At 50.2% G+C, this 16,473-nt stretch overlaps 1 protein-coding gene across 1 annotated transcript in view; it reads right to left on the reverse strand.

Moving 5' to 3' along the window:
- MPP3 (membrane protein, palmitoylated 3 (MAGUK p55 subfamily member 3)) overlaps window positions 1-16,473 on the reverse strand; it is a 36,528-nt gene that overhangs the window by 9,461 nt on the left and 10,594 nt on the right. Inside the window, exons 8-17 of the mRNA XM_011940057.1 lie at window positions 15,219-15,304; window positions 13,397-13,471; window positions 10,310-10,506; window positions 7,467-7,531; window positions 6,100-6,120; window positions 5,464-5,505; window positions 3,630-3,794; window positions 3,444-3,524; window positions 591-684; window positions 282-390 (exon numbers count right to left, since the gene is read on the reverse strand). Coding sequence (XP_011795447.1) covers window positions 282-390; window positions 591-684; window positions 3,444-3,524; window positions 3,630-3,794; window positions 5,464-5,505; window positions 6,100-6,120; window positions 7,467-7,531; window positions 10,310-10,506; window positions 13,397-13,471; window positions 15,219-15,304 — 935 coding nt within the window. The remainder of the gene's footprint in view (window positions 1-281; window positions 391-590; window positions 685-3,443; window positions 3,525-3,629; window positions 3,795-5,463; window positions 5,506-6,099; window positions 6,121-7,466; window positions 7,532-10,309; window positions 10,507-13,396; window positions 13,472-15,218; window positions 15,305-16,473) is intronic.

Here is a 16,473-nt window from a genome sequence, read left to right on the forward strand (position 1 = left end):
CTATAGCATGATCTGTTCCATGCAGGGGTTACTAGCCTGGGTCTGTGGGCCACCAGAGTGTCCACAAGCTCCCTAAAATTAATGCAGCATTTGTGGATAGAGGGGCATGTTTTGGGGTACAAGGCTTTCATTTGATTCTCAAAGGAAGACCCAAAGAAATTGAACAGTTAGTGTTCCAGACTAAAAATTCCTTAGGCTGAGGTTAAGTGTTGTATAAAACATACAATCCCCTAGTTATAAATTCCATTAACCAGAAATGGCCAGCAGGCCCAGGAACTCACTTCCGGCTCCACATCCACCAAACAAACTTTGTTTTTGGCCATAACAGCCTGAATGGCCTCCAGGCTGGTTCCATAGAAATTTTCCTTATATTCACCATGTTCCAGGAACCTAAAACACCACCAAGGGGGAAAAGACCTTTAGTTCCTCAGCTTTCCCAAATTAGCAAAGGAAAGGGGACCTCCCAACATGACTTCTCTCCCGCTTCCCCCATCCTTTCTGGGAGCCCTCCCGGGAGCTCCAGTGGAATACAGGCAGATACAAAAAGATGCAGCTGCCTAGAAGGCCAACTGGCCCATCAAGCAACGTACTTGTTGTGATGTAAGTCGGCCTCAAATGCTTGCTTAGACACAAAGTGATATTCCACTCCTTCCTTCTCATGGCTCTTTCGGGGCCTGGTGGTATCTTTTAAAGAAAGAAGGAAAGTTGGGCAAAGAGATGTCACATCACAGCACGCGGGGACAGCAGCAGGCTTAGGCACTCATTTGGGAGTTGGCTGCTGCTGTGTCTAAACCAAGCACTTCTACCTCATCGTATGTCCCTGTATCAGGCACTGTGCCTTTCCAGGCAGGTGTATCACTGATTCACACAACAACTCTTCGATGCAGCTGAGAAAACTGAGGCACAGAAAGGCTCGGCGCTGTGCACAGTGACACACAACCAGTAGAGATCACAGCCAGAATCGGTCTCTCTGCCAAATGCCCAGCTTATACCCTTAACCACTCTGCTAACTGACTCCCTGATGCGGTGGCTTTTTTTTTTTTTTTTTTTTTGAGACAGAGTTTTGCTCATTCCCCAGGCTGCAGCACAATGGTGTGATTTCGGCTCACCGCAACATCTGCCACCCCGATTCAAGCGATTCTCCTGCCTCAGCCTCCCGAGTAGCTGGGATTACAGGCATGTGCCACCACGCCCGGCTACTTTTGTATTTTTAGTAGAGACGGGGTTTCTCCACGTTGGTCAGGCTGGTCTCGAACTCCCAACCTCAGGTGATCCACCCGCCTCGGCCTCCCAAAGTGCTGGGATTATAGGCATAAGCCACTGTGCCCAGCAGATGCTGTGGCTTTTGAAGAATCACTTAAGAGACCCCTAGGTCCTAACTTTTAATTCTTCAATGTTTTTTCTTTTTTGAGAGCAAAGGAGCCACATATACATTTGACCCTGATGTATGCTTTTAATTCTTTAGTCAATTAGTTCTCATCTCCAGAAAAAGGAGACAGGAAGACAGATCGTCCCTATATGGATTGGATGTGTTTCAGCAAGGCCGGCTCTCAAACAAAAATGTTAAAACACATGGTGTTTTCTCATTGATTTCCATAACAGAATTGGGATGCACACTTCTGAGGAAAATCAGGTCTTCCACAGAACAAGGGCACACACAAAGCCACACACGCGGCATTTCCCAAAAGATAAAATGGGATCTTGGGGCGCTGTGTCTTCTGGCCCATGGGAACCATCCAGGGGATGTCCTGTGTTCTATCTGTGGCATCTTAGTCCAACCTCCAGCAGAGCTGCTAGGGTCACTTTTCCAACTACATCATCCCCCTGCTTAAAAACTTTTATCTATCTATGCATTATATTCTAAACACCCTAGCTGAATAGATGAGACCTGCATGATCTGCCCAACCTCTCAGCTCCATTTTCCAGCACATCATCCACACTAATCTCCCCAGTCCCTAACACTGCTCTGTCCCTTCACACATGTTGTTTCCGCAGTACGGAAAACCATTCCTTTCTCCTCTGCCTCAAAAACTCCTATTTACACTTCAAAACCCAGCATAAAAGTCACTGCCTCTGGGAAGGCTTCCTTGACTCCCCCAGTTTCTAAAACCAAGGAGGAAAGTCTCCTATCTGTGGAGTGCCTAGAAGCAGGTGGGCCTGACCATCCAGGTACCTCTTCCCCAGGGGATGGATCCAGAGGGTTCGGAACAATCAGTGTGTTAGCAACCTCTGCATGTCCTATTTCAGTCCCTCTAAAACTTGGAAGGCTGTGGCTCCCTGAAGCCCTCCAGGTTCATCACAGGTGTCCTGCCAGAATGGCCTCCCCAGTGCCACCAACTCCCCCACATCCCTGCCACTTCAAATTGGGCTCTGGAAGATAGCTCTGACAACCCACAGACTAGGTGCTGGGCCCAGGGAGAACAGTGTGATCAAAGTAAGGCTTCGCGGCTGCTCTGCCCCAGAACACTCTAAGGAGGCCCCATTACCACTGCCACAGCACTCCTCTCAATAGCCACCAGGCATTCACATTGCATCCCTCTGAAGCCAGGGGGACTGACAGTGAGTCCCAGAAAGGAAAGTGGCAGCCAAGGGCACGAAGTGGCAGGCAGCAGGTGAGAGGCCATTGTGCACCCTCATTAAGAACATGACTGGGGCAGGCTGCCTGGGTTTGAATCTTGGCTCCACCACTTACCAACTGTGTGACATTGGACAAGTTAGTTAACCTCTCTGACCCTCACTGTCTTCCTCTGCCATACAAGATGATAACAATCTCTCTTCTCAGGGGTACTGGGAGGGCTGACCCAGGGGACTGCACATAAAAGCTCTTGGCATATTACCTGGCACCTTCATTCTCCTCCTCCTCATCCTCCTTATCACATTCAGAACCAGGATCCTCTGCCCACTGGAGCTTGACATCCCAGGGTGCCCCTAGCAGCAGCAAGCCCCAGGAATTGGTAGGGGAGGCATCACCCAGGAATGTACCCAGCCACCCTGACAAATTGGAATCTGGCTATGAGAGAGTGCCAAGAAATACCACTCACAGGGTTCTATGGCTTCTCTGACCTGCCCTCTCATCCAAGCAGAGGGCAGGGGCCATCAGAGTCAAAATTCACTGTGATGAGGAGGAATGCCCCCTACTGTGGGGGCCCCTTCGTGTCAGGTTGAGGCTGCCACTTTGCCTACAATGTGCTTTGGACTCACCTCCCACCCCAGGCAGGAACCAAGCAAGTGGTCCTCCAGCTTCTGCCTCAGAGGGTCTCAGAGGACCACTGAGAGTGGATTTCTTCCCATCATGCCTTTGTCCCATAATTTGCCAATAGCAGGCAGTGCCTGGTGATCCTTTAAACCCAAAGTAAGGATTTGGATGAATCTGGAAAGTTAAGTCCCCATGAAATATTTGTGCGTGTGCAGACAAACACACACCCCCACATGGGCCCTCTTACGTGGAACAGCGACACCAAAGTGCTGTGGGTTCTCGGCTACCACCTTTTGCTTCAGCTCGTGCAGTCGGGCTCCCAGAGACCCTGGGAAACAAGAGGAAGGCTGACCAGGGTCCCTGCTGAGCTCCCTCCCCACCTGCTCCAGGGAGGAAACCAGATCACTTCCTGGAAACCCAGGATGGCACCTACCGATCAGAACCACCAGGCGGGGCCGCTCTCCGGGCTGGTGTTGGTACCTGGCCACCTCCTCATAAGTCAGCAGCTCTGGAGACTCAGCTCCGGAGGACATCTTCCCTTCCTGGGAGCCACCCAGTCTCTCCCTACAGCCCAGCCGGAAACTCCTCCGAAGACCAGCTTGGAGGGAGGGGCAGAGGGACACCATGGCATTTGTCTCAGGATCTCCCAGAAGAGACTTTTTCCACCTGGCCAGACCTGGAGATGGGACTGAGTCCCACTGACTTCTCCCAACCTCCTCCTGCTACTGGAAGAGGTTGTTCGGGAAACACAATGGTAAGATGAAAGGGTGACCCCTGCATTCACAAACTAGGGCTCAGGTCACTGTTTTACTTGGCACGTGACTGACCTTGGACAAGTCCCTTCATCTCTCTGAGCCTCAATTTCCTTATCTGTGAAATTAGGATATGAACCTACAAATACCATGTGTGGTCCTAGATTGGATCCTGGACCAAGGGAACATGCCATAAAGGACATGATGGGGACAACTGATAGCATTTAAATAACAGCATATAATAGATTTGGATGCATTTTAAATTCTCAGAATTTGATCATTGCCCTGAGGAAGTCCTTAGCCTTGGGAAATACATGCTGAGAGATTTAGCGGGAAAGGGACATGATGTCTACAACTAAGTCTCATATGACTCAGGAAAAAAAATGCAGAGATGTGGGAAAGGAAATTGACCAAACATGGCAAAGGAGCAACAACTGGTGAATCTGGCTGTGGAGTATATGGGAGTTCTTTATATAATTCTTACACCTTTTCAGTAAGTTTGAAATTACTTCAAAATAAAAGCTAAGGGGCTGGGTGCAGTGGCTCATGCCTGTATCCCAGCACTTTGGGAGGCTGAGGCAGGCGGATCACTTGATCCCAGGAGTTCACGACCAGCTGGGCAACATGGTGAAACCCTGTCTCTACAAAAAGTACAAAAATTAGCCAGGTGTAGTGGCATGCACCTGTAGTCCCAGCTACTAGGGAGGCTGAGATGGAAGGATCGCTTGAGCCTGGGAGGCTGAGGCTGCAGTGATTTGTGATCACACCACTGCACTCCAGTGTGCGTAACAGAGCAAGACCATTTCTCAAAAAATAATTTTAAAAAAAGTTTAAAAACTTTTTGGAAAGGAGGACTGCTTGAAGCTAGGAGCTTGAAACCAGCTTGGGTAACAGCGAGACTCCACCTCTACAAAAAAAATATTTTTAATCAGCTGGGCATGGTGTCAAGTGCCTGCAGTCCCAGCTACTCAGGAGGCTGAGGTGGGAGGATTGTTTGAGTCTAGGATGTTGAGGCTGCTGCAAGCTGCAATGTCACTACTGTACTCCAGCGTGAGTGACAGAGCAAGGCCCTGTCTCTAAAACATAACCAAAAAACAAAAAAAAATTTTTTGCCTATCTCTAAGACCTTTGAAAAAACTGACAAAAGTAAAAGAAGCGAAAAGGGGCTCTGGAGAGCCGTAAACACCCCTCACTGTGTGGTGGTGGTGTTAACATTGAATAAACTCCAATTGCGATGATGGTGATAATAGAACTGGTATTAATGTAGGAGTGTGTGTACCTTTCCCGCCAGGGTGTGTGCCCCATGGCTGGGTTAAAACCTGGGTGGGGACTCAATGCCTGGGCAGGCTCAGCTCCCGCTCAGGCTGAGAGAACTGAGGAAAGACGGGGGTCCCACAGGCTCTGCTGCTCCAGAAGGATTCCTGGGGCTCACATCACCCTGCTTTGACCTCTCCCTGCCTCTGCAGCCTGGGGTGGGGCAGGTTGTGCATGTGGGTGTCAGGGGGAGCTACTTACCCACATAGTGCCCTTTGAGGTAGCCCTCACAGTCACAGGTCTCTGGGAAGCAAAAGAGGGAAGGAAGCCAGTGAGTCCCGCCAGACACATCTGGCCCGGGGACCCAGCCCCTGGGTGGCCGGGCAGGAAGAGCCCCCTGAGATGGTGTCTCATGGGGAGCTCAGGGGAAATCCCATGTCCTGGATACCCCCAGAAAGCAAGGTCTTCTGTTTTGCTCAGTTCTCCATGCTTAGGCCCCTAACAGCCTTTCCAGGCCTTAAGGGGGATTCTAGGCCAGCAGGCCTCCCCAGTGCCTGAGTGTGAGCAGCGTGAATAAGGAGGGATTCTCTCCTGTCTGCCCTGACCTCCCACCCCTTGTCTCCTACCTAGCCCCATCACAGCACAGCTGAGTCCTGGAAAGGCTGGGCCCCGCATGTCAGGAGGACAGGGAGGGGCCCCAAGGCCTTGAACCCTGTCCCCACCAACTCTGCCTGCCTCAAGAAACAGCCCAGTCTGGTTGGCAGAGCAGGAAGAGGTGTGCAGACAGCGGGAGGGGCACAGCTGCCCACATGGGAAAAGAACACGAGTCCCTCAGGCCCCAAACGTTCCATGGAAAAGGGGCCGCACCTGTGGACAGCGGACAGATACTGGGCCTACCTTTGTCACAAGGCTGATCATCTGCGGTTTGCACAAAAGACAGATGGAACAGCGTTAGTGGAGGGAAGCGGGGACCCTGCGGCTGAGGGCAGCCACGGCCCGGGTGCCTGAGGAGCCCGCCATCTGGCCTCTCTCCCTTTCCTCCAGTGAACCTGTGATCTGAGCTGTGGTACATTATTAAACCCCAAGACCTGCTCTAATTAGTCTTCTTGTGTGTGTCTCATTAGCAGCCCAGAGAAAGCCAGCTCATCAGTGGCGCAGCAGCCTCAAGGCCACCGCACTCAGTGGCCCTTCTAACCTGACAGCAAGTCTGGAAAAGTGGCCATTGTCAGGGGCCCAGGGAGCAGCTTACTCTAGGATCCTGCAGTGGGAATAGGACCCACTCTCTCTTTTCTGGGGTTGGAGTCTGGCCCTGGAAAACGAAGATGCCTGAGGGTGGAGCAGGGTGGAGCAGAGCTGCAGGCCATCTCTGTTCTGGTCACCTGGCACCTGCTCAGGCCACTCACTCGGTTACAAGTCTGCCCTCTAGTACCGGAGAGATCATGCCCTGGAAAAGCTTCCTCTCTACATGGGGCCCTACCCTGGGGCTCTGATCACAGGCCTTCAGAAAATGTGACCCCACCTCTGCTCACTTAACCTTGTGACCCTACATATTCCCAGCTTAGAAAAAATATCTGACTACTGACTTCATAGCGTTCCAAGAAGTAGGTGGACGTGTTTTCTAAAGTGTAAAGGGCTACACGGTGTAGAGTTGCCAGATAAAGTGCAGGACACCCACTTAAACTTGAATTTCAAATAAACAACAAGTAACTTCTCAGTGCAAGTATGTCCCAAATATTGCACAGGACATACTTATACTATAATAAAAACTAAATAAAAACATACTTATGCTATAAACCAATCTGTCATCTATCTGAAATTCAAGCTTCACCTGGGCATCCTTTATTTGTATTTGCCCAGTCTGGCAGCCCTACCAGAGGCACCGGGTCACACACGGCCTTCTCCATTCCCTTCCAATGCTACTGCTTCTTCCATTGTCAGGGTCAGAGCCCTTGGGAATCTAACGAAAGCTGTAGATCCTCACACGCACATGCATACACGTGAACACACACACACGTCTGCACACCATTTTGGGAAAGTTGTTAATATATCCCCCAGCATCATCTATGGACTCCAAATATACAAGCTCCTCTCCAGTGACTCCAGCCACCTCCTACTTCCCACCCCCTCCTTCCTCTGGAGTCCATGAGCTCAGACAAGACCCCTGATGCCCCCTCCAGCCCACTGCCTGCTTCTTCCCAGCCTGAATCCTCCCTCATCCTAACCCCGGGCCCTCCCCGGAGTGCCATCCCTGACAATCTACTCACAGGGCGGCTTCTTGAGGCTCTGGGGGCTCGGCAGGGTGCCCGCGGCTCTCCGGTAGCTTAGTCGTCTGCAGGGACACAAGGGGATGGGCAGGCCCATGAGCTGGGCCAGAGAATCATTTGAAGGGAACTTTCTGGAAAACTTGGGAAACCAAGGCCTGGATCCCACAGGTGGGCACACACTGGACACCCTGAGGGCCTCCTGCTTCGCACTAAGTTCCAACAAAGGGAACACTGTCACGGGGCCCACTGGTTCGCCAGGAGGAAGAAACTGAGTCTCTCAGTCCAGAAATAGCTCATCCAGCTCAAGATGGCCACACAGGGATCCGGCCCGGTGTACGATCCTCAGCTGGTCATTACTCTCCTATGGCCCATTTCCAAGGAGAGGCGGCCCCTTCTCTACTCTCCAGCCTCCCCATCTCTGAGGGAGCTGGGAAATAGCAGAATGACTTCCAGGAGAGGCCGAGGACAGAAGTGACCCTAATTGAACACCGTCCCCTCAGTGGAAGGCTCAGCCCGGGCAGACTGTCCAGTGTGGCTGTCAGTGGAGAAGCGAGGCTCTCACAGGTGTCTAGATTTCCACATTGAAATGCAGCCGAAGGGTTGGGTGTGGCGGCTCACACCTGTAATCCCAGCACTTTGGGAGGCCGAGGTGGCAGGATCACTGGAGGTCAGGAGTTCAAGACCAGCCTGGCCAACATGGTGAAAAAATACAAAAAGTAGCTGGGCATGATGGTGCACGTCTGTAATCCCAGCTCCTGGGGAGGCTGAGGCAGGAGAATCACTTGAACCCGGGAGGCGGAGGTTGCAGTGACCTGAGATCGCACCACTGCACTCCAGCCGAGGCGACAGAGTGAAACTATGTCTCAAAAAAAAAAAAAAAAAAACCGCAGCTGAAGGGCCCTCCCCACATCCTCTGGTAAGATGTTGCCAAGACCTGTGAACCCTAAAATGGAGATGGGTCTGCAGTTCCCGAGGGGACAGAGCTTCGTTCTCAGACTTTGGCACCTCAGAATCAGCTGGAACATTTGCTAGAATGTGGGGTTTCTGGGTGGGACCCATGGATTTGCATTTCTAACAAGTTCCCAGGTGATGCTGAAGCCCCCGGCCAGGGGGCCACACCTTGAGGGCCACCTAAATGGGTGAACCCTGAGGTTCTGTCCTTACCACAGTCCACACACCAAAAGACGTGAGGGCTACAACCCACAGAGGAAGTCACAACTGCCACCCTCTGACCCAAGACTGAACTTCTTGGAAGTCTAAAGAAATAATTTGAAATATGAGGAACAGTCTATGTGCAAGGTAAGTATACTGAAGCCTTTTAACAGTGAAGAATTGGGAACAACCTAATACAAGTGCAGCCATAGGAAAGCAGTGAAATCACTTAGCTAGTTCCTCCGAGAAGCCTTCCCTGCATTCCTGGATGAGGACGCAGCCTCCTAATATGAACTCACAGAGCACCACGTCCTCCTCCCTTGCACCCATCACGTTTATATAAACTGTTTGTTTGAAGAGTGTCTGACTTTTCCACTGAACTATAAGCTCCTCCAGGGCAGAAACCCCAGGTTCACAGCGGCCTGCAAGATGCTCAGCACAAGGCCAGCTCAATTCATCCTAAGTACCTGCCGCCTAGGAATGAATGGCACAGCTCCTGATGAGTTAGTATATAGCCACTAAAATCACACCACAAAAACGATGCTATGATATGGAAAATATTCATGCCAAAAATGTTAAAAAGAAAAAAAAAAAAAGGCAAGACCCCAAATTCTGTATGCAACACTCACATAAAAAACACAGTAAGGAAATAAACTGCTGTTTAGATAGGGGTGAGGCGTGGGGAATTTTCTTTCATAGTCCTCCTCTTATTATTATTATTATTTTTTTTTTGAGTCAGGGTCTCACCCTGTTACTCAGGCTGGAGTGCAGTGGTGTGGTAACAGCTCACTGCAGCCTTGACCTTCTTGGGCTCAAGCGATCCTTCTACTCCAGCCTCCCAAGGAGCTGGGACTACAGGTGTGTGCCACCATGCCCAGTTAAGTTTTTATTTTTTGTAGAGACAAGGTCTTACCATGTTGCCTAGGCTGGTCGCGAACTCCTGGGCCCAAGGGAACCTGCTTCGGCTTCCCAAAGTGCTGGGATTACAGGCGTGAGCCACCACCATGCCCAGCCTCTCTTCTGTATTTTTATATTTTATTTCTCAGCATTCTCTAAGCATGCATTATAAAATATACATTAACTTAGGCTGGGCCCAGTGGTTCATGCCTGTAATTCCAGCACTTTGGCAGGTCAAGGCAGGCGGATCACTTGAGGCCAGGAGTTTGAGACCAACCTGGCCAACATGGCGAAACCCTGTCTCTACTAAAAATATAAAATTAGCCAGGCATGGTGGTGCATACCTGTAATCTCAGCTACTCAGGAGACTGAGGCAGGAGAATCGCTTGAACCCGGCAGGTGGAGGTTGCAGTGAGCTAAGATTCGCCGCTGCACTCCAGCCTGAGTGACAGAGTGAGATTCTGTCTCAAAAAAAAAAAAAAAAAAATGTGTGCGTGTATATATATGTATATATATACACACACACACACATATATATATATTTGTGTATATACATGTATTTTGTGTGTGTGTATATATATACACACACACACAATAGATTCCTTTAAATCGCAAATAGCCATCACCACTAGTTATGGGAAAAGACCAAACACAAGTGCAGCTGGTACTTACCTTGGGGAAACAACGCTCAGCAGGTCCCCCTGGCTGTGAGGACACGGAGACTTGGGGGCCTGTCATGCACCTGCACCTCTGCCACTCTGGAACCAGCCCTTCACAACACACCCCAGACCTACCTCTCCTGGAACCGCTTGGAGGGGATGAGGCCGGCTCGAAGGTTGGTGTCCCCGACTCGCTTGGCCTGCCACCACGTGGGGTCGTCCTGGCTCACCACTTCCAGGACCTGCCTGCGCTGGAAGGGCAGGCCCGCCTCCTGACAAGGGATGGCCCGGTCCTCACGAGGGTTGTAGTGGAAGAGGGCGCGCATGAACACCTGCACAAGGAGGGCTCTGGTGAGGCGGCCCTTCCCCACGTGAGCACAGACAGGTCATTGCCACATCAAAGGCCACATGACAACGACCACCCACACTTAGGAGGGCCAAGCGGCCTTTCAAATAGAAAGCTACTTGGAAACACTGCACATATGTTCTTAACTGTTCTTCAACCATTTGGGATACTATAGTCAGGAATTCCATCAAGAATCAGAAAATTAATAGGCCCCATGACTGAGTATCTCTTTCTCACCTAAATATTTCCTTATTTACTTGACCAGCTGTCCTCATAACAGCCTCTTAGCATACACACAGCAACAACTAATCCTGGGAACAAAAAGTAAAGGCAAGCACAATTTCTAACTCAAGTGTTATTTTTGACACACCAACTGAGCTGACGGAAGGCAGCAGCCATCTGTTATAGAAGTAATCTAGATGTTTGGGTAAGAACACAAATATCAACAAAACTACTGTTACTGACTCTTCACCATCACTTTTCAGTGGGTAATTGACACCCACACCTCTTACAGCTCAATCCTGCCTCATCTGCCATAGACTCGGCCAAGCCCCAATTCCCCCCTCTACTCTAGAGTCACCCTCTCTGGAGAAGATGGTGTGAGTACACAGCATTTTTCACACTTCCTTGTTCTCTTCTATAATTTGGTGGCATGGGTTAATTTCATTTATTTCTATTTTCAGACCATTAGGGCCCAATCACTTCAGTGGCAAACAGAAAAAAAAAAAGCAATCAGGGGTCTTCCTCAGACAGATACAAACTGTATTCCTTTATATGCCAACCAGAAAAGATTCCATTGGACAACAGCAAGAACTTTCTGGCATACGTTGTGGGGACAGATACCCTTAACCAGCCACAGATGTTACCAGGTCCTAAGCACTCAGAAGAGTGTAATCTTAAGCGGCCAGCCCAAATCAAGCAGCTGGATCAAGAAGAAATACTCAAGAAGGATGGACTGGGGGACAGGCTACTCATTTTGTCCTTTAGGAAAACCAAATTCTCTTCCTCAAAGAGGGTTCCTCAAGTCAGAACCCTCAAAGTTGCATATGGGGACCACATTTGCTCGCCCTAAAAAGAATCACTTTCCATCAGGTAACAGGAAATATTATGCCCTGGGATTTAACCAAAGAGCACAAATAAGAAACAGCTATATAAAGATTACTTCTTCACTTGCTGCAAAAAACTGTCATTGAAGACACAGTCCATTACAAATCCACATTCTTCGAAGTATCGACTGACATCCCCTCTGTGCCAGATGCTGTAACGTCTCTTCTTTCATGCATTAAGTACTGACAGGCAGGTATGGGAATCAATCTTGAAAAACTGGCATGCTTCCTTCCATTCTCTGCTCAACAGTATGTAATTCATTATGCTATCCTTTTTGCCTTGGCTGCCAGGAAACTCAGATCCAAATGTACCGTGAAATCAAAGTGATGCCCTCCTATCTCATCAACCACCATCTCACAGTTCAGGTCTTAATAATGTCTCACCTGGGCTTTTACAAGAGCCTTCTACCAGGCCTCCCTGCCTCCACCCTCTCCCCCTGGCTGCCTCAGGGAGCTTTCTAAAACACAAATATAACTGTACCACTCCCATCCTTAAAAAAACACACACACATACACACACCAAAAAAAAAAACACCTTTAAGAGCTTATTAGAACCTATGGGACTATCTCTTGGGCTGTGGGATGCCTTCCCATATGCCCCAGGGCTAGACCACTCAGTGCAGCCTGAGCTGACTTCCAGCTGCCAGCACCTGCATCTCTTTGCCTAAGGACTTACTTTCTCTGGCCACTGGAGCCTGCTCTTCTCTAATCCAGCAGGCAGAAGTTGCTAGGAATTAACCCCCAGGTGCAGCCTGGCAGGAGTTGGTGTATAGATCGCCCAGCTCCCAGGGCCCCTGGGTGGGATGACAGAGGCATGTGTTCCACAGGGGAGGAAGTAGTTCCCCAAGTTCCCAGCAGGACTAAGCTCCAGCTGCCCACAGTGGTAACCTGCTTGATAACACACCCTCAGTCACATCAGCTGTCTTCCCTTTCCCAGTCCTGTACTGGTGTTTCCTGGGGTCGCTTCCCAAGTAAACCATTTGCATTAAAATCCTTGTCTCAGGGGCAGCTTCTCAGAGGCCCCAAAGTAAGCAAGGATTATGCCAAAACCCTTAACAAGGCATTGAGGCCATTCAGAACATAGGCTTAACCCACCTCCCCAGCAAAACCCACCACCATCCTCCCTGCAAAGCCCCACCACATTGCCCTTAACGTGCTCCTTTCCAGAATGCCAGGGAGCCTCTGTATGGGCAGACCCCGCCAAGGTCCTACTCTTCTTTACCTTCTTCAGGCCTCAGTTCCAACACCCCCACTCTGACACCCTCAAAGGTGACTGTAACTCTTTGTACAGAATCTTGACAAAGCACTTATTACATTGCAAGGAAAGATTTGCTGCCCTTTTGCACCAGAAACCCTTGAAGAGTCCCTGTCTCCAGCATCTGGCAGAGTGCCTGGCACAGAGGAGGTGACCAAATAAGGCAGGCTCAGCGACCATTAAACAAATGGCAATTACTTAATTGGTTCAGAATTCAGCACACTTGGTACCTTCTCCTCCTCTTCATGGCCCTGAGTTCCTATTTCAATTAAAATAACCTCGTCTTTTATTATTAGTAAGCCACGTCAAATCCTGTTTAGAAAGAGGCAGGGTACAAACAAATGAATCACTTTGTGACGGAATTAAAGTCCTACAATGGGCACAGATTACTAGGACCAGATCTATGACCTGTTCCCAAATGACTGTTTCAAGAGGCTGGACTGGATCCAGCCCCCAGCCAGCGAGCTGCATCTCTCAAGCTGAGAGAGGGCACCGCGAGGCCCACCTCCCCATACCTTGCTCTCCTTTAAGCGATCTTCCTCCTGGGTGGCTGGGATGATTTTTAGGGTGATGGATCCCTGGGACTGGGCCTGAAACGAGAGAGAACAGAAGCTTCTCGCCTACCAGGTCTAACCCTCCAAGAGCTCAACTCCTACTTCTCATGCCTAAAAACTGATGTTCAGAAAGTCAGACTTGCAGCCTCCCAAGGCCCACCCTTCCAGGATGGTGCCCTGGTTGAATGAACTAAAGCAAAACTCAGTAACCAAGTAACTGTACCTTTTTGTATTTTTATTATTTTAAAGCCAGTTCATATTTAGCAGTGGAGGGTTGGTAACTGTATTTTCAAAAGACAAAGGGATGGAAGACTTTCCATGAGAACCCAAGGACTATGGGTTGAATTCCAATCCTCCATCCCTGCTGACCGCTAGGGCCCCAGAGGGCTCCCTTCCTTGCTTTCCTCTTGGGTCATTTGAACAACCCATTTCAGCTTCCTTTTCCTCTTTCCTGACTGATTTGGGGCTGGCCTCTGATTAATACTTCCCTCTTTGCTTCCATCTCCCCATTCTCAGGTCATGCCCAACTTTCCAGGAGCTCCCTTCACCCTCATCTACAGAGACCCTGCAGACCAATGCCAGGGGCCCAACAAGGAAGAATGCTGTCGGACCAGGACAGCAGGGCCCAACAGACCACCTCCTGGCCTCTCCACTACCCAGACAGCCCACACCCTTGCTCTGGAGCACAAGCAAGTTGGCACCCAAAGCCACAAAAAAGCAAGCTTGGGCAAAAGGACTGAAGGGCCTGCCTGCAATCTGCATCCTCCACAGAGGGGGCTTTATTTTGTTGGTTTTTTGTTTTGTTTTGTTTTTTGAGATAGAGTTTTGCTCTCATTGCCCAGACTGGAGTGCAGTGGCATGATCTCGACTGCCTGCAACCTCCGCCTCCCAGGTTCAAGCGATTCTCCTGCCTCAGCCTCCCAAGCACCTGGGATTACAGGGGCCCACAACCATGCCCAGCTAATTTTTCGTATTTTTAGTAGAGACGGGGTTTCACCATGTTGCCCAGGCTGGTCTCGAACTCCTGACCTCAGGTGATCCACCTGCCTCAGCCTCCCAAAGTGCTGGGATTACAGGCGTGAACCACTGGGCCCAGCCCAGAGAGGGCTTTAAGCAGTGGGCCTCCTCTCTTCCGATCTTATCCTGTGTCTGCCCCCAAAACTATCAGAAGTTAGCAAAGAGTATCAGGTTGGGGGAGGAATCCTGAGGATAAAGGGGACCAAGCTATAACTGGGGCTTTTCACAATTTCAGTTTTGACTTCAACTCTCCAGAATGGACCATGGAGGTTTTCAGCCAAGCATTTAATACCTTGAAATCCCCTTACACTTCTGAAGGGCTTTACCCTTTTCCAGATGTTGGCATCCCAATGATAACCACACATTGGTTGAGAAAGAATCCCTATCCCAACGTTAAAGGAAAGGAAATGGAAACTCAGATGATCTGATGGCTTGTCCAAGGTTGCACAGCTGGAAGGAGGCAGAGCCAGGATTCATACCCAGGACCCAGGACCCCGGAGGAATCTTGTGAAAGGGAGCCAGGGGAAGGAAGGAAGGCTGTGCTGAGAAGAGGGTCTAAGAGAGGCAGATGGAAGGGAAGTTCCCCTCCTCCTGCCGCCACCCCATACCCCAAGCACACCGTTAGGGGCACCCCATAAGGCCACTTTGCCTGCCACCTCCTCAGGACAACAGCAAGGCTAAGCCAGAATCTGCCTTGGCTCCGGAGAGCGCCCCGCTCTGGGTGTCTGAAGACCCAGCACATCCCTAGCAGGCATGTAGCACGGACCAGAATCTGGCTGATCTCGTCGGGCCGCTTGTGCAGGACTGCGATCCCGTTCACTTCTCGGAGCTCGTCTCCAACGTGGACCAGGCCTAGGAGACACAGGGACGGACCATCAGCACAGGAGGAGAGCCTGAGCACCACACTCAGAGCTCCAAGCACCACAGGGGCCTGCCTGAGGAGCCCACTGCACGGCCAACTCGAGGTTTAAAGTTGGTGGGTGGGACTCGGGCGGACTAAGCCCCTGAGTGCTGGGCACCTCACTCGGCATGGAGGGCTCAAATCACCCAGTAAAATCTCCGTTTTACAAGTTGGCACCTGAGACCCAGGAAGATTAAGCAGCTTGCGTAAGGCCACATTGCTAAGAAATAATGAAGCCAGTATTTAAACACAGTTATTCTGATGTAGAAAGCCTGTGTTCTTTTTGCTATAACCTCTGCTTCTTTAAAATTATCATTAACTCTTCACCTTCCTAGGTTTACAGATATACTCCTAGAATGGCGTTTTTTTTTTGAGGCGGAGTCTCGCTCTGTCGCCTGGGCTGGAGTGCAGTGGCGCAGTCTCGGCTCACTGCAAGCTCTGCCTCCCAGGTTCACGCCATTCTCCTGCCTCAGCCTCCCGAGTAGCTGGGACTACAGGCGCCCGCCACCTCGCCCGGCTAGTTTTTGTATTTTTAGTAGAGACGAGGTTTCACCGTGTTAGCCAGGATGGTCTCGATCTCCTGACCTCCTGATCCGCCCATCTCGGCCTCCCAAAGTGCTGGGATTACAGGCTTGAGCCACCGCGCCCGGCCAGAATGGCGTTCTTAAGTCTTAACAACGAAAGACAAAAGCACCAGTGAAGACATCATTAAGACTGTAAACACAATATGAGCCTCTGCCTGAATGACAAATGTCTAGGCATATTAGGGCCCTATTTGCTACTCAAAGTGGACACTGGCCTGGCTGCATCAGCATCACCTGGAGGCAGGTTAAAAGTGCAGAATCTTCCGCCTAGCTCAGACCTGCTGAATCAGTCTGCTTTTTAACAAGATGCTCAGGGAATTCGTGTACTTGTTAATGTTTGCAAAGTGCTGGTCTAGGATTCTCTGCAATGGTGACCCCCCAGACTTTGGGGGTAACATCCCCCTATATCAGGAGGTTTGTCTCCCAGCTTAGCTCTTCCACACACCAGTGATTCTCAACCTTTCTACCCAAATGAATCTGGGGCACAAACACTCTCTTTGTAATAGCGGCTTGACAAGACCTGGGGTGGTGGGGAA

Source organism: Colobus angolensis, unplaced genomic scaffold (genome assembly GCF_000951035.1).
Source record: "Colobus angolensis palliatus isolate OR3802 unplaced genomic scaffold, Cang.pa_1.0 Scaffold187, whole genome shotgun sequence".
In the NCBI taxonomy this organism is placed as follows: Eukaryota; Metazoa; Chordata; class Mammalia; order Primates; family Cercopithecidae; genus Colobus; species Colobus angolensis.